The sequence below is a fragment of the Haemorhous mexicanus genome, chromosome 3, assembly GCF_027477595.1.
Source record: "Haemorhous mexicanus isolate bHaeMex1 chromosome 3, bHaeMex1.pri, whole genome shotgun sequence".
NCBI lineage: Eukaryota > Metazoa > Chordata > Aves > Passeriformes > Fringillidae > Haemorhous > Haemorhous mexicanus.
In genome coordinates, this window is record NC_082343.1 from 27,314,885 (window position 1) to 27,342,256 (window position 27,372).

General features: G+C 36.4%; 1 protein-coding gene across 1 annotated transcript in view; it reads left to right on the forward strand.

Annotated features, from left to right (window-relative positions):
• The window catches only part of CAMKMT (calmodulin-lysine N-methyltransferase), a 211,687-nt gene that overhangs the window by 4,968 nt on the left and 179,347 nt on the right, over positions 1-27,372 (forward strand). Inside the window, exons 2-3 of the mRNA XM_059841194.1 lie at positions 465-631; positions 9,332-9,396. Of these exons, the coding sequence (XP_059697177.1) occupies positions 465-631; positions 9,332-9,396 (232 nt within the window). The remainder of the gene's footprint in view (positions 1-464; positions 632-9,331; positions 9,397-27,372) is intronic.

Sequence of the window (27,372 nt, forward strand, 5' to 3'; positions counted from 1 at the left end):
CTGAAGATCATGTTTTGGGTTTGTCATTTTAATTCTACAACAGATACCTTTGTTGTTGTTGTTGACCATTTCCCCTTTCTATAGGGACATTGAGTGGCACAGAAATTGCTTGGGGAGGGCACTGCTTGGGCTATGAAACTTGGTAAAATGAGAGGAGGGGAAGAACCCAGTTTGGCCCTCTAATTTTTGCATGGGTTTGCTGGAGCTTGTGTTAAAAAAGCAACTTTGTGTGCTTCTGAACACAGTACATTCACTTTAGTTATTGAGACATAATTCATAACTCATTCTCTTGACTCCTACCATCAATACCACTGTATTTTGTTCAGGCTTGACTTTGTTATTCATAACTGCTAGCTGATAGCGTATCCATCATGGTTTCCCTCTTCACTCAAAAAAGCATGGGTTTGTTCTTTTCTTGTTTTATTGCTTTATTGTTAATGTTTAATTTGTTCTTCATTTCAAAGGTTCTGAGGAAAAAGCACTTGAAAGATGTGCATCTCCAACAAGTATCTGTCAGAAGGTTTGCATCATTCAATCTCTTTTCAATAGAAGACCAGAATGCAGAAGAGGAAACTGGGACCTGGGTTCAATACAGAAGCATCTTTTATCCCAAGTACAGTGTCTCCTTAAGGTAACCACAATTTAAATTTCAAGTCAGATCTTGAATGGGCCTCAGATATAAAACTCATTAGTCATTCTTCCAGTGTTTTGTGTAACTAGGGCATAGTTTACAAATAAACTGGTAAATGTTAATCTTAGTTGTTTGGTACAGTAAGCAGCTTGTCTGACTCTTCTTTCTGGTACATTTCACTGAAGTGGCAGAGCTTGCCTGAAAGTACTGATGCTTGTAGCTAAAACAGAATGCAAATATGAGCATGTAACAGCTTTCTGTTTTGAAATTCTTCAGCTATACATAGGATATAAAAAAACCTGAACAAAGTTTTTATGGTCTTAAAAATTTTTATGACATGATGTTATTAATAAGGTTCTCAAAGGTTTTTGGTAATTATCTATATTTTATTCAGTTTTCTTCTTAGTGCTTTTTTAAAAACTTAGTGATAATTTGGCAGCCAAATTCTTACAAAATAATATATACTTAATGAAGCAATTTTATATTAGGGCAGTTCATTTTTATTAAAGAAATTGACAATTAGAAAGTCCACGCACACACAAACAGAGCAACAGAAGGCTTACTTCCCCTCCAAAAAACCCTCTGAAGGAATTTCAGTGAATTCTCAGTAGCTTTGTTTATAACTCTCATTCATTACTGTGTTCATGGGGTTTTGTTTCTGTTTTTCTTTTCTGTTGCTTTGGTCTTCTTTTCCACCTTCAGTTTTGTATCTACCATATTTGGTTTCCCTCAGGAAGTTTTCAACAGTAACTTAAGAATCCCTGCATTGCTACTTGTTCTACAGCATCTAATTAGATCTCTGAAGGTGGAGGATTTTGCATTGTCTCCACAGTGGAACATGTTCTGGAGAGCCCAAATCAAGAAGCGCATTTTTGTTTACCTGAGACTTTAAATTAAAGTCAAGCTTAGGAATTAAGATCTAACACAAAAAAGTGACCATCATTAAACTGCAACATTTTTGCAAGGTTTTGAAATGAACCGATGAGAAAAAACCAGACCAAACTAAAGGAACCCCACAACACTCCAGGCAGATCATTTTAAATTTGCATCTGGATGTAAAGTCAAGAACAAAATTCTTTAGAGATTTATAAAGTCCTAATTTTCCATTTTCCAGGCTTACACTCAGTGGTGTTAAAAGGGCTCAAAGGAAACTTTTCCACTGGAAAACTGCTGTTAGTAATAGAAGTAGGTGCAGTGTTTTTCATGTAAAGACTTCTCCTGTAAACCACCACCAGTGAATGCTGTGGATTAATTCGAACACTGACAGTCTACGTAACGCCTTTTTGCAGTGTCCCTGTTCCTTGTTTCTAGGTTTTCAGAGGCACACTGGGGATAGGAAGCACACGGTGTTTAGGTAGAATTTGGGCTGGACAAGGCTGCAATCCCTTACAATGCAGCCCTGAACTCCTTTAGTTCACCGTCATGGCTTGCAATGCTTGCTGTCACTTGATTTAATTGTTCTGAAGTTTCAAGGTAGGAGATGAGCTAAGGTTCACCTGTGCTGGCACTACAGAAGCCAGGGAATGTCAGACTGATCCTGCTGTGTGCTTCTGTTTCCACCGCTTTCTATGCCATCATTTTATTTGGTATTATTTGCCTAATAAGACACAGCTCAACTATAGACTTTGAACAAGAATGTTTATTTATGTGTTATTTTATTGTGTTTCTTCAATCTTGTTCAGTGGAAATGTATAGATTCTGTGCTGGAGGAGGCTCACACCACGTTTCCAAAACTGAATGTTGAGGAGAATATGGACATTGTCTTCTGATGGGGATTTTTATTTTATGTTTTCCTTGCATTTGTTCCTTTCCAAAAGATATTCAGTGACCTCTAAAAATAGTAATCACTGATTATTTTAGGAATAATGATCAGAACTTGCTTAGTCTTACACACTTCTATATTAAAATGTCTTCTCCACACTGAAGCAGTGACTATACATAGAGTATACTTACTATTTCAGAATATTGCAGGAGGTGAGGAAGGGAAGGAGAAAAATGGTTTTTTCAAGGAACAAGGTATAAATAGATTGCAACAAAATTGACTTCACCATGAGTCAGTGTTAAATAAAGTTTTCTTCCCAGTTTTTGCGAAAGCAGTAATTTAGGGGATCAGCATAACAGTTTAACATACATAACAAAGCAACAGTTCGTCTTGCTGAAACTTACATATCTAAAAGATAAAAAATCTTGGTGTAAGCATTCCTGGATCTTTGGAAACTGATCATGTGTTGGAAACTTAAGCATTCTCTGTATGTCTGACAGTCTTCCCTTGGTTTTTCTCTGTCCACTGGCAAAATTTTATTTATAATAATATTTGACAGCCGAAACAATTTAGCAAGTTAACAAGAGCATAATATTGACAATAACTTCAGTCAGGTAAATCCAGAACAGCATGCTTGAATAGGAAAACCTTTTTATATCTTTTTGTCAGGAAAAAAAAATGTTGCTATGACCTCTCTAAAATCTTGACAAAAGTGCTTTGGAATTTTCATCTACATTTGTTTTCCTTATGCATTAACATCTTCTTGGAAAAGCTCATTGCATATGTTTGATGTTAAAAGGGTTGTCAGCTAATATCTTGACGAGACTAAGTACTTAAGAAAGTTCATAAGGTTGTTAGTGGCTTTTGGCAAAGAGTATAAAGGTCAAGCTGTATCAGTTCAAGGGCTGTCAAAACTGATAAAATTGTATATTCAGATATGCTATGACCTAGCTGGAATTACTGCTCTAGAGGGGCTTGGGACCAGTTTGTCAGGAAAACAGAAGCTTTTGTAGGAACTATCTGTCATGTGTGTGCTTTTCTCAAGTTTGTTGGTTTTGCTGTTTCTCTGACTAAATTCAGGCTGGATTCATATCTCAGAAAGAAAAACTTACGCCATATTTTTCTGTCACTAGTTTATATTTTTTTGCACCATTCTTAATAACAAATCTTCCAAAGCAGAAAGCCAGAAGCCCCAGTATAAGGCAATTTTCAGCTTAAAAAATTTAAGCTGAATTTAGGTGCTGTTTTGACTAGATCCTTGAAGTGAGATATCATTGACTCATTTTAGAAATCTCCATAACTCTTCTGGGTTAACAGTGATCTCCAGTGTGCTTAATGAAATGCTAATTCATAATACGTGGTGGAACGTGGTCTCAAGGTTTGTTTAGGTACTAAGGTGCTTCACAGTAGCTCTGGGATATCAAAAGGAGTGTCTGGTGAGTGTGTTAGCAATGAAAGGTGTGTCAAAATGAAATTACTTTTGTTAGAATCCAAAACCTCATTTTCTAAGTGTACTCTCATCTGGGTTTGTATTGTATTTGATGTTCCTACACACTGCATCCTTGTCTTGATGATGTTGATTGAGCTTTATCTTTCCTGACCTGAACCCTGGATGCTCAGACAATTTCTGTGTATTTCTCACATGCTAATTGACTTTGCTTCCACACTCTGTTGGTTTCTTTTTGGTGTTTGAATTTGTCCAGGAGCATCTTGTTCATCCACATAGGCCTCTTGGTTTTCCTACCTGACTTCCTTTTGTTCAGAATGCACAGTTCCAGAGGTGATCCTTGGATATTAGCCAGCTTTCTTGGGCCCCTCTTCTCTCCAGGTCTTTATCCTATGGTATTCTACCAAACAGTTTCCCGAAGAGGCCAAAGTCTGCAATCCAGAAGTCCAGAGTAGCAAGCTTGTTGTGCAGCCTTCTCACTGCCCTAGGTATCTCAAACTCTACCATTTTATGGTCCTGGCTGCCAAGGCTTCCTGGGAGATTCACATTTCCCATCAGCCCCTCCTTGTTGGAAAGAACAAGGTCCAGCATAGCACTTCTCTTTGTCAGCTCCTCTTGAAAAGAGAAGCAATTCAGGAACCTCCTGGATTTTTTATGCCCTGGTGTGTTGTCCCTCCAACAGCTATGGCGGTGGTTGAAGGTCCCCATGGAGACCAGGGCTTGGGAATGCAAGGCTGCTCCTCTCCCTGTCTGTAGAGGGTTTCATCTGTTGGTGTCCCTGTAGCAAACCCCTGCCCTCCCTTCAATCCTCCCTTCAAACCCATCAGATCTTTCTTGGCTCCTCGTCCATCCCCAGGAGGAGCTACAAGCACTCCAGCTTTGACATGGACAGCACCACTGCCTCCATATCTTCCCTGTGGTTTTATTTATAGAACTTTCAGGTGTGTTTGTTAGCTTTTTCAAGTTCTACTTAACTGTGGCAGTACTTCACTTTGCTGTTAACACATTTTCAGTGCATGCATAATTTTTTTTCTTCAGGATAGGAAGATATATAGTAAGTAAATAGAACTATTAAAATATTTATTTAATACTGCCTTTCTAAATCCTTGTATTCTTCATCAGGAATGTGCATTTAAATTTGAATTTTGTATGAATAGTTCTAGCAATGAAGTGATTATAGATCATAAAGATGCAGTGTCTCACTGTGGAGATGGTGCCTGCCTTTTAGATAGGAAAATTGTCTTTTATTTGAGTTAAAAAAGGAGCAATCAATATCTTCAAGTTTTCTATTTCAGGATATGGATTTGCTTTTAAATTGTAGGCTCATTTTAAGAAAACAGTGCAAAAATAAGTTATTTCTGTGGTAAAATATTTTCCATTGATCAGTCATTTGCTGTTTCAAATACTAAAGTGCAGAACTGAAAGGAACAATGTCAGCAGGTTACAGGAAGGGTTAAATCTTTGTAAAAGGTGTTTAGTGTTCTTTGCAAGATGTCGTGCCTTTATTCTGAATATGAATGAACCTGTAGATAAAAATATGACAGAAACTATTAGATGATTCTAGACCTGTGGTTTAGAAATGAGGGGCATGCAGAGACACCACTTGTTTGTGGCAAGCTGTGTGTTAGACAATAGTATAGGACTGAATTCCATTGGCTGTTTCTCTTGAATATTTCTCCTAATAACATTTTCAGTTTTTATTGGCTTTTTATTTTAGGGGTAGAGATTGAAAAAGTGAAGGGAAACAAATTTCAATGAATATTGCCTACTTATGGACAATTTATGTGGATATGACAAACTTGCTTTCTTCCATTTATTGCATGTTAAGAGACAATGTGTGAATTTAGCAGCATAAAGGATTGGTCCCAGGAGCTGGAAATGGAGGAAAGAGATGAAAAGTGATTTATCAATGTACTTCTTTTATTCACTGATCAAGCAATGACTGTTCCATCATATTGCCCAAGATGTGTGTATTTGTAAAAAAGAATTGTAGTCAAAAAAGCTTTGTTTCAGTTTCTTGCCATATTAAGCAGGGATCTAGAACTGGAGTGAAAGAAGAGTTCACTTTTTTTTTTGCTGTACTCTGGCCCAGAAAGAGCATCTGATAGCAAAGTTTGCAGCTGAGGTTCTTAGTGGGCCACAGTGACAATTGATGGTGGTATACAGCAAGCTTTTTTGTGAAGTACCCTTAACAGTAATTTTTTTATCATTATCCCATCTTTCATTTTTCACAAATATACTTTTAATCTGTACATAGGTTAATAGTTTATGATGATGTGTTTGGTTTTTCTCCCTTTTCATATTATGTGGAAATGTATTCTATCTTAGATTTTGTAGGTTTTTAAAGTTAATAATAGGCACATACTTACTTGTGTTATTTTTCATCACTCAGTTTAAGAATAATATAAAAGGAAAGAAGGAACTTACTTTTGTTTCATTATTGTTGATGAAAAGCATGCTTTAATAGGGACCTACTGAAGGATTTTTTTTTTGTACTATCCATAGCTATTTTTATATACATGGAAAAGTCTGCCACTTGTGTTGCCTGAATTGGAGAGGAAGGAACATTAATATATTTAAAGGTTGATCTCACTCTCTCTGACTTCATCTGAAGTTGATTTATTTGTAGTTCAGAGTAAGGAATTCTGCTTTGCTTTGTATCAGGAGAAACATGAGTTGAATTAGTTTATTGTTCATAGATTTGTCTTCTATTACTCATTGCCTCAGCCATAGAAATTTTTGCCTGTTGTTCCTTGGAGACTTATTATAAGAACACTGTGAATCAGATTAACCATGCCAGCCTGAAATTCACTTTTTCCATGATGCTTACCTGTGCTTCTTTGAAGTACTTTGTTGATCTCAGCAATCAGAGCTTTGAACTTCTTTGAACTGAATGACATCCATGACATGTTCTAAAGCACTGAATACTAATGTTCTTCTGTATTTTGAGATACTTGTGGAAATTTATAGGAATTTTAGGGTTGGGGTTGAATCCCAAGCTTTTGTGATTCTTTTCCTTGACTTTGATAATTCAGTGCACATGACGCTTAAGACTCTGTCAGCTGCACTGTGGAAAGCTGTGAGGGTGACAGGCGCTCATGGAAACAAGATGTGCTGTATCTTGGCAGTTTTCTCTGGCTTTGCTGATGGAGGAGCAGCTGATGGGATGGGACAGGGAGGCAGCAGCTATTACAGAACTGCTGAGGTATGTGCAGGGCAGTGGATCCTAAACTACAGGCTCTGGGTTTTAGGTGCAGGACTGAGTAGCACACTCTTTATGGCAGAATTTGGGGTTAGAGAACATCTGTGTTTACAGGTGCATGTCACTTTAGGTCTGTGAGTAAGGCCTGTGATGGAAGAGTTGGGGAATACCTGGTGCCAAGTTTGTCTGCAGGCTCCACGAGTACAGATCTCCAAATGGAGAAGCATGGCTATTGCTGTTTGGAAGTGTGTTTTCCTGAGCTGTCCCTTTCACATGTAGATCAGCCATTGGCATGTTTCTTTCCTCAGTCCTAAAACTGGTCTGCTGGAAGAGATTATGCTCAATTCCTCAGTTTTGGGTTCCACAAATTTTAAGCAGTTTTGGCTAGTGTGGTGGTTTTATAATTTCTCCTTTTTGTGTTTGCCTACCTTTTGACCCTGAAGTATATAAACTGTATTCTTTTCTAGACCAGAACACCTCACTTACTTCTGTTTTTCTTTCTTCATTCTGTTAACTACTGGTACTAGGCTATTAAATTTTTATCCTTACCTTTGTTTGTTTCATTTGGAGAGTTACATGATAAATCTCCTTTAGATATGAACTATGTACATAAAGAAATTTGGGGGGGGGGGGGGGGGGGGAAGTAACCAAAACATGTTATCCCAAGACTACCCTGCATGCCAACAGAGATTTAAATATTTCTTTACTTCCTCAGCATCTCCCACCCTCCATTTGCATTCATTTAGAGATGAGACATTCACAGTTGTGTGAGAGCCCCCAACAGCCCCAGACATATGCAGAGTTACAGAGTTTATAGGGTTCTGATGAGTCAGGGGGGGAAGAGTTTAAAGGGCAGCTCTGTGGCTGGCAGAACTACCAAACCTATCTCCTTTCTTGTTACTTCCCTTGCACCAGCTCTGTTGCACTGGCTGTCCAATTTGATGGAAAACAAACTTGCAAAAAAGAAGTACATTAAAAATCCATATGATCCATCAGCATTTTTGTAGACTTCCTCTGCAGAGAAGACATGTAATTTTGGTTTGGTTTTGTGTACCTGAGAGAAGAGTGCTCATGTCCAGTTGAATCTTTTTTAACATTTCTCATATATTTCTTTGTGGCTTCTGATGAGCTCAGTTCAGTTTGTTAATTTGATTTCCATTTGATTTTCTTTTTTAAGAATTAGTTGCTGTTTGGTGCTTCTCAAAATTTAACTTGTTAATGTTTCTTTATTTAATGCTTATGTGTGTCATAAGCTATAAATAGCGGGTTTTTCACAATAAATATGCAATTTCATGTTTGCAAAATGATTGATTCCCCCCCCCCCCCCCCATTCTTACAGCAGTCTTTCTTCAGAAAGGAACAGCTGAGAGAATGAGAGCTAATTTTGTAGGTGCTCAAATTCTGGGATTTATTGCATTTTTTTTAGTATTTCAAATTAGTGTGTTCCCAAACAGCCTTAGAAGCTATATTTGAAATAGTATCAAAACCCTATATTTTCATATTTTGCTGAATTCCTTCTAAATTTTCTTTAATGCATTTGTGAAACAGCTGTGTGATCTGATTGTTGTAAAGTGTAAGACGAATATTTTGTTCATTTTGGGCTTAGATTAGTTTGGAATATTTAAAACAATATTAGATGCTTTTTTCTGTGTGTACTACTGCACATTTGAAGGCAAATCTTAGGTAAATTTTTATTCAGTTTTGGTGCTTATTCTTTCTGCTGCTGTCAGTGTTTTGCTCACTGCATTCTAAAATTTGCACTTGGTGTATGAAATTTAGGTAATTAATTTATTATCCTCACTTTTGAATGTTTATTTCACATGGGTTATGCAAATGTAAAAAAAAATGCAGTTCACTGAACTCATTAATTAGCATTAACTTAATTAAGTATTCTTGATTTTGTGGGAGAAAATAGGAATGTGCATACAGCTGCTGTTCAAAAATACTTTATGGATTTTCCCTTTCAAAGAAATTGATTTACCAGAGTTCCTCCTTTCCTCTATGTAACTTCTACAACTAAATAAAAATTGATGCTCCTTGGTAATGTTTTCCTCCTGACAGTAGTTTCTGAGAAACAATCCTCCTGAGTCATGGATTTCAGTGCTGGGACTTTGAAGACTGGTGATTGTCCCCTTGTTTTCCCCCTGGTGGCTACAGTAGTACCTATTTGCTGCTCCACTGTGAACGGGGGTGGTGAGAAGTGAATGTATACAGTAAATCTCTTTTTTGAAGATGGGGATTTTTTGATGGTTTATGTATCAGTAAAGTTGCTTTTTTGTTTTCTTCCAGATTTCACGATGGCCTCTTAAATGTTAAAGATGTTCTTACAAGTTTTGACAACACGGGGAATGTCTGTAAGTCGCTGTTTATTTAAGCACAGTACTATGTTGATAAAAGTCTAACTTCACCAATATAAAACATTTCTGTATGAGCCCTCAATAACCATTTAATTTAGCTGGGAAACTCCATTACTGTGATCAGGGTTGCCATAGCACTACAGTTTTATGTAGCACCATTGTTTGTGTTGGATACACCCTTAAGTTCTCCCAGTGCTGGTTATTTTTGGTTGTGGCTATGGTGGGAACATTAGAGCAACTGGACTGGAGTGGATAAAACATTAGTTTAGCCCATTGATTTGTGTTGGCCAGGGGCCAGCAGTGGCTGTGTGAGGAACAGCAGTGCAGGAACATGGGAAGCAATCATCAGGGGTACTTCTAGCTTGGAGAGAACAAACTTGAACCAGAGAAACACAAAAGAAAGCACTCCGTCGAGTTGTGAAATTCCTCCCTACAGAATGTTTTGGATCCTAAAACATGAAATAAATTCAAAAAAGGGGAAAAATTGTGCAAGAAAAATTTACTGTGACTATTAAATATACAGACAACACTTATGGCTGAGGAAGTGCTGGGTGTTAGGAGAATTAATGGGGCAGTAGGATGATATGTTTGTCCTGATCTTTCACTCTTGTCTAAGCATCAGTTACTGGCTGCATTAACCTGAGGCAAGATGAGCTCTAAGTGGGCCATCAGTGTCTGACCCAGTATGGCTCTGCTTCAGTATACTTATTAATAAAATTATCTATGCTATTAATGGACTTGAATTATCAGATTGTGGTAGGTGGTGGAAACAAAGCTGTGCCAACATTGAAACATTTTTGATGTGATGAGTAATTACTATTATATAATTAACATTTAGAGATATACATATAATTGTTGTTGGGTTATTCTGCCTTATCTTTCAGGCTGGTTTGTTTGTTTTCAAAGAAGAAAACTGATAGAATAAAGTTGGTAAAGTCTGCCAGATATTCAAGAAATATGCACATATTTCCCCCTCCTTATCAAGCCAATGATATAGAATGGTTTTCATATATATGTTTTATCTCAAAATTCCAGTCTTAGTATTCCAAAGCTATGTTTCAATAAACATTAGTTCATTATATAACAGCTTAAGCATTTCTTTTGAACAGTAGAGAAAATACTTTCTGTGTGTGTGTCTAAATGTGCTTCAGGTAATGAATCAGGACAGTGTAATATGGTAACACAATTTCTTGTTCTTTGTGTGGGTACTGAGTTTGTGCTCAATCTGCACAGATTTCCTTGTTAACAGAAAGAATTTATTCTGCTAAAGTTCTTGTATGCTTTCCTATTGATAGATGTGTTGTCAGCTCTTCTTCCAGTATTTCAGCTACTTTTTTATTGATTGCAGATGGTAGAACAAGACTTACACTCTAATAGGCACACCACCCGTGCTAACAGGAGTAGCATTTGTGGTTCTCGCTGTTTCTCTGTTTATACAAAGATTCACATTTGTCCTTTTGCATTCAGAATTGCTTTGAGGGTTCATGCCATGCTATTATATATAGTGTTTGCCAAGTCATTTCCAGATTCACTGCTTCCCTATTTTTCAATGTCTTTGTCTGAAAGTGTCTGTCTGTATGGATCTACATATTACTGACTTATGCCTGTTTTGCTATGCACTTGAGATTACACTCTATTAGCATAACTTAAAATTATTATCTTCTGGCAGCATTCACTACTGGCTTGGAGTGCAATAATCACACTTTTTTGCTACTACCTGTATGGAATAGATGTTGTCCATATAACTATGTTCCTGCCACACCATCATAGTGAAGTTCTCCAGTCGTGTTTAGTGAGCTGCTCTGTTTGGGTCAAAAATGATGGAATTTCTGTGTACTTCCATTATCCCTTAATTTCAATTGTCTTTCTTTAATTTTTTATTATCAAAACACAGTGTACTCAAAAAACCCCCAGATATTTCTGACATGGTCTTTGGCAGGATCAGATTATTTCTCCTAATATTTAATACTAATGGAGCTAGCCAGAGCTCAATGTGCTATCACAGCAGTGTGCTCTGTGAGGGGGATGCACTGAATAATTACAAACTTCAGTGTTCTTTTGGGGCACTGCATAGCTAGCATTTATTTACTGGCCACTAAACTTCACTTAAATGAAATTTAAGTTTTAATGACTTGGACTGAGTTATCACAAAACAGGGAAATGTTTTAGTGTTCTAGGTATTTGTTTTGGTTGCCATACTGCATATTTATCAGCAAGATTAATGTTTTTTCTAGAAAATAGTAGATTATGAAATAATTTTGTATGAAACAGATTAGCTTTTTTAAAAACTTCATTTTGTTTTTAAACATAATCATTTGTTTCAAATAACATGGTTTTTGTAGTTTAGGGGGTACTAGTAAATAGCTTTTGTTAAAACAAGCTCTTTCAGGGACTGTTTCTATGGTCCGTCTGTTTCCCATGCTGATCTCTGTGCTTATGGTCTTTGACAGCCACATCACTGTACACCACCAAAAGAGAAGTGGTAGAGCAGACTCCAGTTAATACCACTGTCTCCATACTCCCAGTAGGTATCAACTCAGTACAAGATGTGCCACTAGCTGGCAGCATTATATAAAATATCAATAAGCAGCTTTTGAGGAGTACTTGTGATTGCTTCCAAAAATGCTGCCTTACACCAGAAAGACTTCTGGATAAAAGGGGAGCCAGCTGCAGTAGCTGTCAGTGGTGTATTGCAGGGTCCCAATTGTTAACTTTGAAAATTGCCTCTGCACCATGGCTCGTTCAAACTTTTTATTTGTATACTTACACTTGTATTCTGTCTTTAAAAAAAAAAAATCTGAAGGTGCATTTGCACTGTAGGATTGCCATTGTGAATGAAAATTCACATTTTAAGTTGCAATGGGTTTTCACTTTCTCAGAAAAATGTGGAAGTTTTTTTCTCTTGGCCCATCCTTTGTGGGAGAGTGGTTTTCACATGAAAACTCTAAGTGAATTCTCCACACAGACAGGTTGCAGTGCTAAATGTACTTCCTTCAGCTTTAATTCTATGCATAAACAGGAGGCAGGGAAAAGAGGACTGGAATGAAGGAAAGGATCAGTCTGTTCATTTTAGACAACAATATGCCATCTGTTAAAAAGAGGGTACAACCTGACACCATCTCTGGTCCTGAGACAGTCCTTTAAAAGAACTGATGGATCCCAGGCAGAAGGTTTGGTGGTGGTATTATGGGATAGCATCAGCTGGCCCCTGGAACCACATGCTCATCCTGGCAGAAGAAATCATCCAAAAATTAAGGAAAATTCTGCAAGGATGAGCTTTTGAGAGTGTCTCCTTCCCTTGCCTTTCCAAGTGTGAGAAAGCAGTTATAACTGAAATGCTTATGACTCTATCCCAGAAGCAATCATTGCAGATCATGTAAACATTTAGATTAAGTGAAATGAAAAGGCCCAGAACAGAAACCTCTTTACTATTTGCCCCAGTCTAAGCAAGCTGCAGGCTGTGTAAAGGACAATTTTAATAAGTGAAATACAGCATATTTTTGAATGTTCCTCTAGTAGGTTTTGTCTGATGTTATCACAGAAACAAGATATTCCAGAATGCTCAATATAAAATTGAAAATATACTATATGTAGTAGCCAAACATTTTCTTGTAAATTGCACATAGCATTAGTTAATAATTTCATTTTCAAGAAACAACATGTTCAACACATGCTCATTTCATTTTCTACTTGGCTGAGTGTACAATTATATGTTTTAGAACTAAAAGAGCAGCAGAGGGTGCTACAGTTTCAGAGCTGCCCAGGCACACACTCCAAAATTCTGTAGACAAGTAGATCCTGTAAACACTTAGGCTTTGCATTTGGGATAGATGTAAACAGGATAGTTTTAAATTCTGTTGCCTCTGTTTATAGAGGAAAACAGCTAATCTACGTGAAATCCAGGAAATGTGGAATTATATACTCATTCCTTTCTTGATTTTTTCATTTTAATGGTTTAATTGGTGGAAAATGTTACATAATTTCTTGAAAACATAGTGTCTGGCTATAGCTACTGTTACAAAACACTTACTCAACATCTTTAGAACTGTTTTTGTTTGTGTTAATTTTACATTTAGAAGTTTTAGTCTCTGTAACAATTTTTTTTGGAAAAATTTGTTATTTGTGGATGTTTTTTTAAAATATGTCCCCCAAATAAATTAGCTAGCTAAACTGAAGAATATAATATTTTTCATGAAAATAACATAAGAGAATGATTTTTTTTCTTAACTTTCAAGTTTGTATCAAAGTGTTTTGGAAACAAAAATCAAGAAGGAAACAATTTATTTTTCTCTGTTTAGGTTTCACTTTTTTTTTCAGTTTCTCTTAATTTTAAAATGACACTTCCTTAAAAGTGGTAATTATGCAACTTTGTTTAAAATCTACATAAGAAAAATATTTTAAAATTTTCTTTAAAACAAAGAACCTTTTCTTCTTTCCTCTATTTTCTCAAATAACTAAAGCATGAAGGATATCTTCTTTCTGGTGGTATATGAGGATGGGTTTAGAGAGCTACCTGTTTCTTCAGAGCTCTCACTGTGTGCCTCAGGTATGTGCACTCCTCAATGGAGAGATGATGGCAGCTACAGGATGACCATGCTTGGAAGGATAGATGCCATAAAGTTGCCTGGGGACAATCAGCAGATGACATCCTCTATGGCAGCAGAGGTACTCCTGTATTGCATGGAATGTTACCTGGAATCAACTGGGGAGCAGAGTGCAGTTTTCAGGTGCTGCTGTGGAAGTTTCCCCCATTGTTTTGAGTAAACATCTGGTGATCAGTGGTGAAAAGCCTGCCAGCTGGAATATGCTTCCTGCCTCTCCATGCCTCAGTCAGTATTCTCACCTGAAGAAACTGCCACCAATTGTCCTCTGAGCCTTCTCTCATTCCTCTGGTGTGGCAGTTTGAAATTATTTATCATGTCAAAACCTCAGAGCCCCTTGAAAGTCTTCAGCAAAAAATAAATTGTCTGGAAGAGTCTTTGAATAGCAACCATATGTGTCATTTTGAATGAAATATTGCATTTATGATACCTACAATTTACTATTCACTATGCAGCTTCCTTTTAAATAAAACATTTCATCATCAGGGTTAAGAAAAACCAGCTGTTTCCTCCCTCCCTCCTTCATCCAATTCACTTCAATGATTCAGTTTACAACATCATCCCAAGCAGTCACGTTGACATAACAGACATAAAGCATATGGAATGGAGCAGAAAATAACTATATGGAGAGAAGCAGGCACCTTTTAATTACTCTTGCTACCAGAATTGTTTTTATGAGGTTGTTCTCTGATGGAACATCAGTGATTTTGTCTGTTTTAAGTACTGTTCTGAAATATTCAGCTTTTCCCCACTCACTAAAATCTTTTATCAGGAGCCTGTGTGTGAAAAGAGAAGTCATAACTGTGGTCAGTTTCCTGTTCCCCTAAAGTACTTTTTTCCTACTATGTATTCCAAACATTATCTGTCTTTGTGCCTCTACTTTCAAGCACGGCACTAGCTTAGAGAAGTGGGAGGTGAAGAAGCCCAGTTTAGCCCTTCTGAGTACCCTCTTTCTTGCTGGGTCAGATTGAAGTTTTTGTAGGAACTGTTTCTCCTGTTCAGGTTATTCCAATGAGAACCTTTTGGTAAAAATATGTGAATCTCTCAGAGCAACTGCAGTTACTTTTCTGTGTTGCTGAGCAGTTTTTTGTACCTTGGCACTCTGATTAGCTATGTTTTGGCATCATCTGTTGTCTTAATCTTTAAAATGTAGTTGGCATTAGTAGGTTTCTAAGTGTACTACTCATGCTAATCTTCTACAATGTGAAGTATTTTTGAAAGTATTCCATGTATTCTAAATGGATTACCATGAGAAACTGGATCTTTTGATTTACAGTAATTAAAATTATGAAGATACAGTATAACATCTTAAAGTAGGTTGGTGGAAGGAAGGGATGAATGATTTTAATTAATTTTATGGGGTTTACGTCTGCTTTAGGCAACTTATCTTAGTCACCTCTTTAATTGAGATAGGGCAGGATAATGGTAAGTATCCCTTTCAGTTGTGCTGTGCTATTAATTCAGCTTAGTTTTTTAATACATTTTAAGGTTTTCTCTAAAAACATTTCATATTTGAGCATAATTGAAGCAAACAGTTTCAAATGAGTTTGATGTGCACTGGGTTGTTGCCATTTGTGTGGAACTTGGATGCTTCTTTGTAATCATTCTTTTTGTTCTCCCAATTCCTTTCACTTGCCACTTCTATCCATGCTTTCAGTGCTGTTTTTTTTTTTTCAGTGCTGAGTATCTCCCTTCTGTTTGACACCACCACCTGATGCTGGTGGTTGCTGACATGCACATTGGATGGGGCATTTCTCTGTACTGTATTATAGTCCCATCAGTGGCTGAAGTGTGGGGGTAGCAAGGGCAGTCCTTGTCATTTGTTTTCTCTATACAAAAGTGGCTGAAATGTTATGCATAACTTGAACCTTGTTTGGTTTTGTTTCAAGTTTGGCTTAGAAAACTTTTCAAAAGTTGCACTGTATTTAATTTTCAAAAATCACATTCAAATGAGTCAGCTCATGTTTTCTTTTGAAAATGTCACAGTGAAAAGTTTCAATTCAACATCAATCCCTAAAATTGTATTAAAAAGATTCTACTTTGAGTAAAATATTTCTGGAAATGAGAACTTGAAACCTTTGGAGAATATATCCATTTGAAATGCTTTGTTTCAGTCAGAACTATCTTATGATATGATAGAAAAATATGATGAAAACTGATCTACATAGCAGTGACCAGATGAAAATTCAGTGTAGATCTAGTATTCACATATTTAGCTTGATAAATTAAATACTGTTATTGAGAGTATGTACATTTAAATTAAATTATATCAGATTTAAGCTATTCTTTAAAAAATATTTTTCAGTAATGTGCAAAGAGGTGGATAAGACAGTATTTCAGATATATAAAGAACTAATTTTTTGGTAAACTTAGTGGATTAAAAGACCTTCCTATACAAATGTTTTGGTAAACAGAAAATGTGTGAAGAGTAACTGCAAGTTTGTTAGAATTGCTAGAGTCCAGCCTTGTGGTTTTAAGACTGCGGCCCACCTGCGAAAGGTTTTAGTGACTATCCCACAAACAATGATTTAGAACATACTGGTTCTAGCAATGGTGATTTCACATCTACTCTCCTTACTGGTAGAAAATATCTCCTCATATCTAATGGTAGCCTTTTTCTACTAAAGCTTAAACTTATTACTGGTTTGGTCCTTGACAAAACTGAAATTTTCTTTTGCAATAGCCTTTTAGGTATATTAAATCATCACATGGCCTTGCTTATATCTTCTTTTACTTATGTCCAGCAAGCCAAATTCTATCATGTTTTCTTAAGCTGCAGTTTTTGCTAGGCTATGACTTTTCTTTAGACTCTATACATTTGGTTTGTATCTTTCTTGAAGAGTGGTTGTCAAATATGGGCGTAGTATTCCAGTTGAAACTTCTATAATGCTAAGTAAACCAGGAGATTTTGTGTTTTACAGCCTGTAATCCCAGTGTTAAATTTTCCTCTTACAACAGTATGACATTGACTCCTGTTGAGCTGTTGACTTGCCATTAAAATCCTGGTCCTCTTCAGTTATTCCTGACTGTGTATTTATGTAGCAGATTATTCTTACCTAATTTTAATACCTGGTGTTTGTCCCTGTTGAACTTCTTCGTGTTTCCAGACTTCTCCCAGTTCATTGCTTTTATCCTTTGAAGCCTTTCTTTCAACTTCCTGGACTTCTAAAATGGATAAATTGCTAATAGGCATGTTCCTTTAGATGATCAATAAGAACACAGAACAAAGCACAGTCTGGTGTAGGCATTTATGGAAACTCCACCTGTTAAATTCACCTGCTTTTATAGCAAACCATTGAGAATTATTCCCATGATTCTCCATAGTCAGTTTTCTTCACCCATTTAACCAAATTTTATTTAGCCTGTTTCTTATGAAATTGTCAAAAGACTTTCTGAAGTTTTGATACAAGACATCTACTCCTTCTGCCCTATAAACAGGCCACTTATCTTGCTCCTCTGGTGAATAGTTTTTTAATTAAAATCTGTAATTTATTGTTATACTTTTTCATGGAATATGCAACCAAAGAATGAAAAGCATGAATCTGTTTCAAGTTTTTAATTATGTGAAGATGAGGGAGAGGTTGAATTGGATGAAACATTATACTTAATTATCAAATGCATAATTGTCTTATGCACTGAAAGTCATCAGATGATTCTCTGCCTTACAAATTCATTCATTTTCTGAAAGCTATTTTAATTATTTATACTACAGATATATCCTATCTAAGCTTTTATGCATAGTTCTGTCTTGTAGTTCTTGGGTGTCCTGAAGGAGAACTGCAACTAATCTGAGCTATGTACTGGTTTTGTGACATGTCTGGTCATCTAGAAAAATCAGTATAGGATTGTAAAAGTCATCTACTCTAATACCCTTTATTTCCCATCTCCCTACTTTTGATAAGTGTGACAGAAAGTGAAATAATGCAAGGTTTGGGGCCTTTTTGCTAATTTGGGAGTACTCAAACGTATTTGGGCCTCTTGCACTGGAGAAATAGAATTCTGTAATAATATTGAGGACTAAAAAGAAAGAAATTTGAGCTTGTTGTACCTTTTAACACCAACTCCTTGTCTATTGTATTTTTGTCAATCCGTGAGCTATGCTTTGTGAGTTAAGTTTACTTTCTTCTCATCTATTCTAGTACTGATTAAAGATGTGTTTCACTATCTAAGGGTTTTTTTTTACCAATTAATTTTTTAGGTTCCCCTTTACACTTAGGCTCATTCCCATATTTTAAGGTAATATTTGTTATGATTAAACATGTGATTTATATCAGCTCAGAAGATAATGCTGTAGTCCCCAAAGCACTCTTCTTATTCTTAATGAATACAATATCACATTTGTGAAACAAATATTAGATCCATTTTAGAGGTAGGAGAACTCATAAGTCTCTATTTTTGTTACAGAGCTGTTCATGGTTAGAAGTGGGAGGCAGAACCAAGCCATCTTACAGTGGTGGTATGCAGAGAACCACCTGACTTCTAACCTTTCCCACATACAGGTTTATTGCAAGATCTTTGTTAATTTGCAGTGTTATATTTTCAGGAGTGCCTTCTCATTTTAAATGCCACCCACTGGGGGTGTCAAAATTGAAGGACTTAGAGCTGTGTCAAAAAAGAGTTTTGGGCATTGCTGAGCTGAACTTTAGATCCTCTGACAATAAAATTTTGTCCTCCTTCAGGTAAGGAGGCCTTTCTACACACTTAGTGTCGTGGCCTGGCAGTCACCACAGCTGACACTCTGAGACTTGTGTGTCATTAACACTCTCTCTCTTTGTAGTTTCAGTTCGTAACTTGATGCATTCAAAATCTTAAATCCTTTTCTTTATTTAGATGCTTCATCTGTGTCTGTCAAAAATAATAGAAGGTGTAACTTTATTTTTTGGCTTTATTTAACCTTCTGTGCAGCAGCTGCAGATTTTATGTAGAATTTATGTGGTTTCAGACATGAGTCTAATGATTATAACACTTAGAAGGTAGTTTCATGAAAGTAGGGGCAGTCAGCACACCTGAATTAGCAAAGAGAATGGGCTCAGAGCTTTTATGTGCTCACTTACTGATCTCCTTTTGGACAGGAAGACAAGAAACAATATTATGAAATGTATTGGGTAATCCCTCATGACAGTGTGTCAGGAAAAACCCCACTGCAATCTGCCTGTAAGTATGAATTTAGAATGTGAAGACAGTAGCCTACCTCACCAAAAACTCATTCCATAAAATTTACCTATTCACACAACTGAAACGCTGTACAGTCTCAAGCCATTTTACAAATCAGCACCTTAGTAAAAATTCTGTCAGGCTAAAAATACTGGAATGTCTTCACAATAAAACATAATGGGACAAAGCAGCTTGTATACAGGGTCCTTATTTTTGCTGTATTTTGCTTGTCATTTCTAAATTGTGGCAATTTGAAGCAATTTGTAGCTTTGCTTACTATTTAATTGGACATTCCCAAAGTAGAAAATATTAATTCCTTTTGTTTGCGTGGTTAAAGACCCTGCTGAAAATGAGCTTAGCCAGATAAACAGAGGGGGTTTTATTATTAGTAAGAATTAATTTAATAATTTTGTCCACAGCCATAATCTGCTTTTAAAATCATGCTTTATATTTTCTGTGGAAGACTAACCAAGATAAATTCCCTATGAGAAAGGCATGTGCAGCTGCACATCTGCTGTGGGAGAAGCTTACTTACTGGCAGGTGAATCTGAGAATCCATTTTCTAATTATTTCCTAGGTTAAAGTAACAGAGGAAGATTCTTAATCTTAGAGTGTCTCAGAAAATATATTTATGTAGGTGGATTTTGGCTGGTTTTGATTGGACTGGTGCAGTTATTTCTTAAACAGCAGTGAACAGTCAATATTTATGTACTGTAATGTTTCTCCCTTTGCCAGCTGAGATTAGCAGACATTGCTTTCAAGTGCACATCTGTGAGAAAGTACTGAAACCAAAAGTCAACTATTTATGTAAAATAACTCTTAACAGGGCAGAACAAGGACTGTGATTGTTGCTGGTTTTAGATGTAAGGTACAAACTGAAGTTTGCATTTTCTACTTTTTTTTTTCCAATAGGACATTTTTCACTTTCTTGAGCTGTGTTTAAATTTCATAAAATGCAGTTTTTATTGTTTTTCCTAAAGAAACTGTGACATATAGCTATCAAGTTAAAGAACTTATGAATGTTTAAAACCAAATGCACGCAGCAATTTAATTATTCTTTGCTCTATGTAGGCACACTCCTGAAGAATTCTGTAACTTTTCTCATGAAGAAGCAGACTTTTTACTTACCATACAGTTGAACATTAAAATGTGAACAGCTTTGTAAGCCTTGACTTAAATGTAATGACAGTGGCAGTAGCAAAAAGAAACAGCTTACAAAGGTTTTAAGCAGCCTTTTTGAGCTACTCAGAAATTCAGTAGGACCCACAAAATGTTAAGGTACACAGGAATAAAACAGTCATACAGGTTTGGCATTTGAAAATGGAGGTATCTATATTTTTTAAATGGAAGGTAAAATATCTTTGAATATGCATAAATCAAAGAAATAAAACCAAACAAACAGGTATCAACTAAGACAATAGAATCATACAAATCAAGCAGAGATGGACAAATTTTGGAAGCCCTCCAAATAATGCCTTCTAATTGTTTGCTCAGCTAAAATTCTTGTTGAATTATTTCCTTTGTCTTCAAAGCACCTGTTGAAAAATAATTTTTTATCCTTCCATTCCCATTGAATTTTCCTCTTCCAGAGTTAGAAACATGCTGTCATACCTAGCATTGTAAAAAACATAAATTATAGTAGAGGTATTGTATATATTTTGAAGATGAGTTACTTAGCAGATACTTCATTCACTGCAATCTCTTTTGTAACTCATAAATGCTTTACAATGTAAATGTTTCAATAGTGCAGGAGCCAGTTGCACATCTCCTGTGTTAATCTCCAGAAGTTATAATACCTCACACTTTCCATTGGCAGGCAAAAGTAATTATGAGAGCAATCAACATACATAATATAGATTTTTAAATACTTAATTTTGTTGACAGTAGGTACAGCACAACAATGTAGATCATTTCAGACAAATGAAAATTGGTGGAGGTAATCTAAGTGCTTTAAGTTGTTGTTATTGTCATTATTTCAAAAATTTATTTTCTCATAATTACTGTAGTGTTTCCTTTTGGTGATTCTCTTTATGTGCTCTTCAGAAAATTCTATGGTAAATATTTTCTATTTCTGTACACATTTTATGGTTTGTTGGGGTAAGTAATAGCCTCACAGAAAGAAGAGATATGATGCCAGTTAATTCTGGAAGGCTTATCTAGGATCAGATTGAACTGCTGATGAGTGAGAATAATTAATGAAAATTCTGTGTTTTCATATATGAATTCTTTCTTAGCATTTTTTTTTTTCTTTTTTAGAGTAAACAGATTTTTCTGAGTTTGGCATTTAAAGGGCTTTGTTGTAATAGTTGGATGTGAACTGTCAAGAAGTAGGCAGAAAGCTGGAAATGATGAGTCCAATTATCATAGAATGGTTTGAGTGGGAAGGGATCTTAAAGTCCATCCAGTTCCAGCCCTTCTGCCATGGGTGGGGACACATTACACCAGACCGACTTATTTTTTTTTTTTTTTTTTCCCTAGTATCTAGTCTCAACCTACCCTCTGTCAATTTAAAGCCATTACTCCTTGTCCTATCACTACATGTATTTGTCAAAAGTCCCTCTCCAGGTCTCTTGTAGCTCCCTTTAAGTATTGGAAAGCTTCTATGAGGTCTCCCCAGAGCCTTCTCTTCTCCAGGCTGAACAACTCCAGCTCTCTCAGCCTTTCCTCACAGGAGAGGTGCTCCAGCCCTCTGGGCATCGTGGTGGTCTCCTCTGGACTCTCTCCAGCAGGTCCATGTGTCTCCTGTGCTGGGCCCCCAGAGCTGGATGCAGGGTTCCAGGTGGGCTCTCAGCAGAGCAGAGGGGCAGAATCCCCTCCCTGGCCCTGCTGCCCACACTGCTTTGGCTGCAGCCCAGGACACCTTTGGCTGTCTGGGCTGTGAGTGCACATTTCCAGCTCATGTCCAGCCTCTCACCCAGCAGCACCCCCAAGTCCTTCTCCCCAGGGCTGCTCTCAGTCAGTTCTCTATTCCACTTGTATTTGTGCCTTGGTTTGCCCTACCCCAGGTGCACCACCTTGCCTTGGCCTGGCCTTATTTGCATGGATATTCCTGTTAGATACTTTTACAAATCATAACATTTAAATATAGGTATTTGATTTGTAACTGCAAAATGTTTCTTATTCTACAATTACAGATGTGTGTGCTGCTCAGAAGAGATTAGTCTTATGATTTTTAATCAGTCTAATTGGCATGGACTTCTTAATGTGTATGTATATAGGTATATAGAGCTATTACACATAATTCTATATGCTCATATTATATATATGGAAAAGAAAACCTGTTTTTTTAACAGGGTGTTTTTTAGTAAGATATTGTCAGAGATTTATTTTACCTGACAGTTTACTTTGACCCTGCCTGAAATAGGATCTTATTGGTGACATAATTATTGTAAGATCATGAAAGTAGAACTACAATGTGCCATATTTCCCCAAATGTTTGAAAGCATTGTCAGCTTTTGAATTACTGTCATATTTTTTCAATTGTTTTTAGTACAAGTCAAATTTGACTTGCCTTAGTAATATAAAGAATCTCATTGTCTTCAGCAAGGCTTGTCAAATGAATCAGAAACATTGTCTTCCCTTTAAAATTGATTAAAAAAATCCCCCCAAATTATTTTAATTTGAATGAGTTGAGAATCTAGTAACTATTGAAATGTTTTCTGTGCTGAATAATAAGGAGCATGATAATTGAAACTTGGCATAGAAATGAGTAGCAAATTTTACTCTTCCTCCTCTTTTTGAATTGTCAATTTGAATGTTGCATAAAGTAGTTACTGAAACACACTTAGTACTTGATATTCCAAAAGTGCAGTTAAAAAAAGAATAAGTAATACAATTAAGGTGCTTATATATAATATAATATATAAGCTTATATGTAATATAATATATTGCTTTAATGCAATGTATTTCATACTCTATAGATCCATATTTCATAGGTGTGTGTGTATATATATATAAACTTGTAGAATTTTTAGATTTCATCTGTATATGAAGCAATTTGAAGGAGGGTGGCAGGTACTGCCACAGTTGTTTGCCTTTAATCTTTTATTTGGTTCTTTTCCTACCAAAAATGTCATAGCTGAGGTATGGGGAAAAGATCGATGTTGCTTTCTGATGCTAAGAGGAGATGATTGCAGGAGGGAGTGGGAATAACACAGACTGGTAACAAAGTATCAGAAGACAAGGAGAATGTGGGGGAGAAAAATGAGTGGAAGAGTAGTGGCTGGGCAGGAAGGAGAACTGGAAATAAAGACATATTTATTAGTTATCTTCCAAGAAATAAACCAGATTGGGCAGAGAGGAGCCTGTATGAAATCACAATGAATAAGATTAATGTGTCCTGAGACTAAGTGGGCTGAGATTAGAAGTAAGAGGTGGAAAGGAGGCAATGCTAACTCAGCTTCAAGGGGGCTGGAGAGAAATAATGGGTGCCCCAGAAAAAGTTTCCTACAGGGCCAGCAAAATAACTGTATTTCCAGAGACCTCTCTGCTCCCTTCCTGTGTCTGCTCAGGTGAAATATGTATTTCATTCTTTTTAACTGTTGAACTTTGTTTTTATTTACTTGATTTGTGTAATTGTAAAGAAATTAAAAGCAATCTGAAAGTCACAATCCTGCTATCAACTTGTGGAGGAGCTGATACTCCAGATGATGGGATTTTTGATGTTTAAAAATACTCACAGAAGTATGTTTTAATTTTAAGGCCTTGGCTTAACAAAATGCACTATTTTGCCTGTGCAAATGGAAATATCATGGTTTGTGCAGTTGCTTGGAGAGCAGATATCCTCCTCCACCTGCCAGAAGGTTCTCAGTGATGGCTGGCTCGTATGTTGTCTCAAAGGTTAGGGTGTGTTCTACTGAAGCAAATCATGGCTGAAATGATGATTTGAACAGCAAAAGCAGAAATGTCAAAAAAAAAAAAAAAAAGAGGTTCTAGATGCTTTAGGCTCTTAAGACTTAGTGGATATTTTTCCTATTTCTGTGCTTCAGAACTTCATCTAAAGAAGGCCTCATTCTGAATTCTGTCTATTCCCAGGTCACCACCAAATGTTGTAAGAAACGTAATCAGCAAGGACTGTGAGGTGAAGGAATTGTTCTCTTAGGGGTGAATGTTCGGCTCTTTTTCAAATAAAGATACTGAAAAGCAGACAATTAATAGCCGGCATACGGCTTTCTAGCCAAAAGCTAGAGAAGCCTGCTCTATTAAAAGGTAAATTCAGAAAGTAAGAGAATGATCTGTATTTAATTGAAGTATGAGTATTGATTATTTTATCACTAAATGAAGACTTGCCTCTGGTTCTGTGACTAGAAGGAAGTGGTGGTCCTCGGTGAAGTGCAGTATGTGGGAGTATTTAGTCACATGTTGCCTCCTAAGGCAAACAGGCAACACAGCTATGCTAGGGGTGTAGCAGCATTTCCTAACTAATTTTGTAGTTTCCAAAATTTGGCAACTCAGTGTTACTTTGAGGGAAGTGCATGTTGTAATTCTGTATACAAATTTGTACTGTAATCATTTTGTGCTTAGAATCCCAAGAATCCTTCATGTGGAAAAGTAGTATTTGCTGAGATAACTGGCATGCAAACATGTACTCAGAAACCATCCTATTTCTGAAAGCCGTATTTTTATTTGTGTGTCTAACCCTTACAATCTGAATCATCCTATGATTCATAATTCTGTTATGGTTTTATAGATAGACAGTAGTTTGTGGTGAAAAAATTGCATGTAATAATCTAGCAGTTGGAGGTAAATTTCAGTAGCCCCGTGTAAGTCCAAAGAATATGTTAAAATCAAGATTGTGTCATTTGTTGTCAGTTTAAGAAACTTTCAGTTTGTTGTTGTGAATAGTCTTATGGACTCTGATCAAATTTAGGCTTTATTGTTGCACAGAGCCTTAATTTAGTAAGCTCCTGACCAAGAAACATTCTTAGTTGGGGGGATGTAAACAGTCTTATAGGGAATGCAAAAGCCACACACATGGAAAGCAAAACAAGGAATTTCACTGCTTCCCATGGGCAGGCAGGTGCTCAGCCATCTCCAGGGCCCCATCACATGTAATGGTGAATTTGGTGATCACTCCTTCCTTCCTCCTTCCTTCCTCCTTCCTTCCTCCTTCCTTCCTCCTTCCTTCCTCCTTCCTTCCTCCTTCCTTCCTCCTTCCTTCCTCCTTCCTCCCTCCTTCCTCCCTCCTTCCTCCTCCCACTTTATACACTGAGCATGATGTCATGTGGTCTGGACTATCCCCTTGGTCAAATATGGAATATCCCTTTGGTCCCTTTTGACCCAAATATCCTATTCGGTTCACTTGTCCTGGTTGTGTCTCCTCCCAACTTCCCATACACCTCCCCGTCCCCTCGCCAGTGTGGTGGTACAAGAGGCAGAAAAGGCCTTGGCTGTGTGTAAGCCCTGCTCACCAATAACAAAAACATCTCTATATCTCTAATCCAGTCTTCAGCACAAATCCAAAATATAGCCCTATACCAGCCATGGCCTCTACCTCAGCCGAAATCAGTACGGTTTGGAATAGGTATGTAGTGAATACCAGGAACTGGTAAACAATAGCAAAAAATTTTAAGCAGGTGTTGAATGAGAACTTTATAAATCCTTTTTATCCTTGTAGCTACTTTTACAGTTAGTCTATTCAGTTTTCTGAGACAAAGACATTGACCCCATTGTGAAACTAATTATGGAATTACTGACTTTTTATTCTGTACATTGATTATATATTGAATGCATAATCAACCTAATTATTATATAAACAGATCTCCTACAGGATCAGAGATCATAAATCTTTCTGTATCTCTATTTGTCTATATGTGAGAGCATAGACAAAATACACACCAATCTAAGATTTAGCAAATGCAGTTGGAATGACTTTTAGAAAGTACCAGTCTATTTTACAATGTATACAACAGGGTCTTAAACTCACTGCTGGGCCAAGCTAAAAAGGTAATGTCTGATTGTGATATTACTGCAAAACAAATGGTAGCATGCTACTCTGCTTGAAAACATAATGGCTTTATACTATAACCTTTAACCCTGAAATGATGCTTGAGTGGACCTTAACTCCAAAGTGAACATGCCTGAGTAAATAAAACTGTGGTTTCACATAACAGAGAGATACATTTTTTAGATCCTTTGCCGATTATATTGTGTGAAGGTCAATCTTCTGCCCCATTTCTGAAAGTCGGGTCAGAATAGAGATTTTAGGGTCACTTCTTCAAGTATCTAAGCCATTATAATGCACTAATAGGTCCTGATAGCTCATTTTATAAGTTCTTAGCATTAAGCTGGACATTGTTTGGACTCATTTCAAATCCTGCATGTATCCTGCAGGGTTAATTAACATCTTTTTAAACTGATGGTTTTTGGTTATTTTGAATGAAAGTGCTTTGGTTTAATTTGTCACTATTTACTATCTTTTACCATGTGTGAAGGTATAAAAAAAATAATATTCGTGTAAGATCTGTATATTGCTTTGAAATCTGTTTAATTTTTTTTTCCTGATTTAAACACATCAAGAGTAGAGTGTCAAACATGCAGTGGGAGACAGTTGAATACCAATACAGAGCAGTCTGGAGCAGAAAATTTTACTCATACACTCCAACTGTATTTTGCAGAGTGAAATTTCATGTCATTGTCTCCTGCTTTGTGTAAAATGCCTCTCTCTGTTACTTATGTAATTGCTATGAATTTGCTTAAAAGAATGCTGAGATTAATTAATTAACAATTTAATTAGAATCATGAAGCAAATATGTAATTAGGAAGCACATTTCAGTTTTCTACTGGGTAAACAGAAGCATATCAAAAAGGAGATAATTAATTCAAATTGAAATAACTGTTTTTTGAGAACAGTTGAGAACAATAGATTTGAAAATAGTATAGAATGGATGAGATTGAGACAGAAAACCCACAAAATATCACTGAAAATGAGAAGCATGTTGACCTCAAAAACACAGTTAAAAGTCCCCCTAGTATTAGATACTTTTGAGAAAAAAATTATTTATAAGAAATGGAAGTAAACTAAAACAACTAGTATATTTTCAAAGAAGAAGAATGGTATTAGCATTTGAAATTGTAAAACTATTCTTTCCTTCAAGAAAGGAATGTATTTTTACATGTATTTTTTTCAGAGAAAATAGCTGTCCAAGCAGGTCTTCTAGTTAGCAATTTTTTGGAAACAGCCTTGACATCACCTCTCTCCACCTTCTGTCTGGACTAG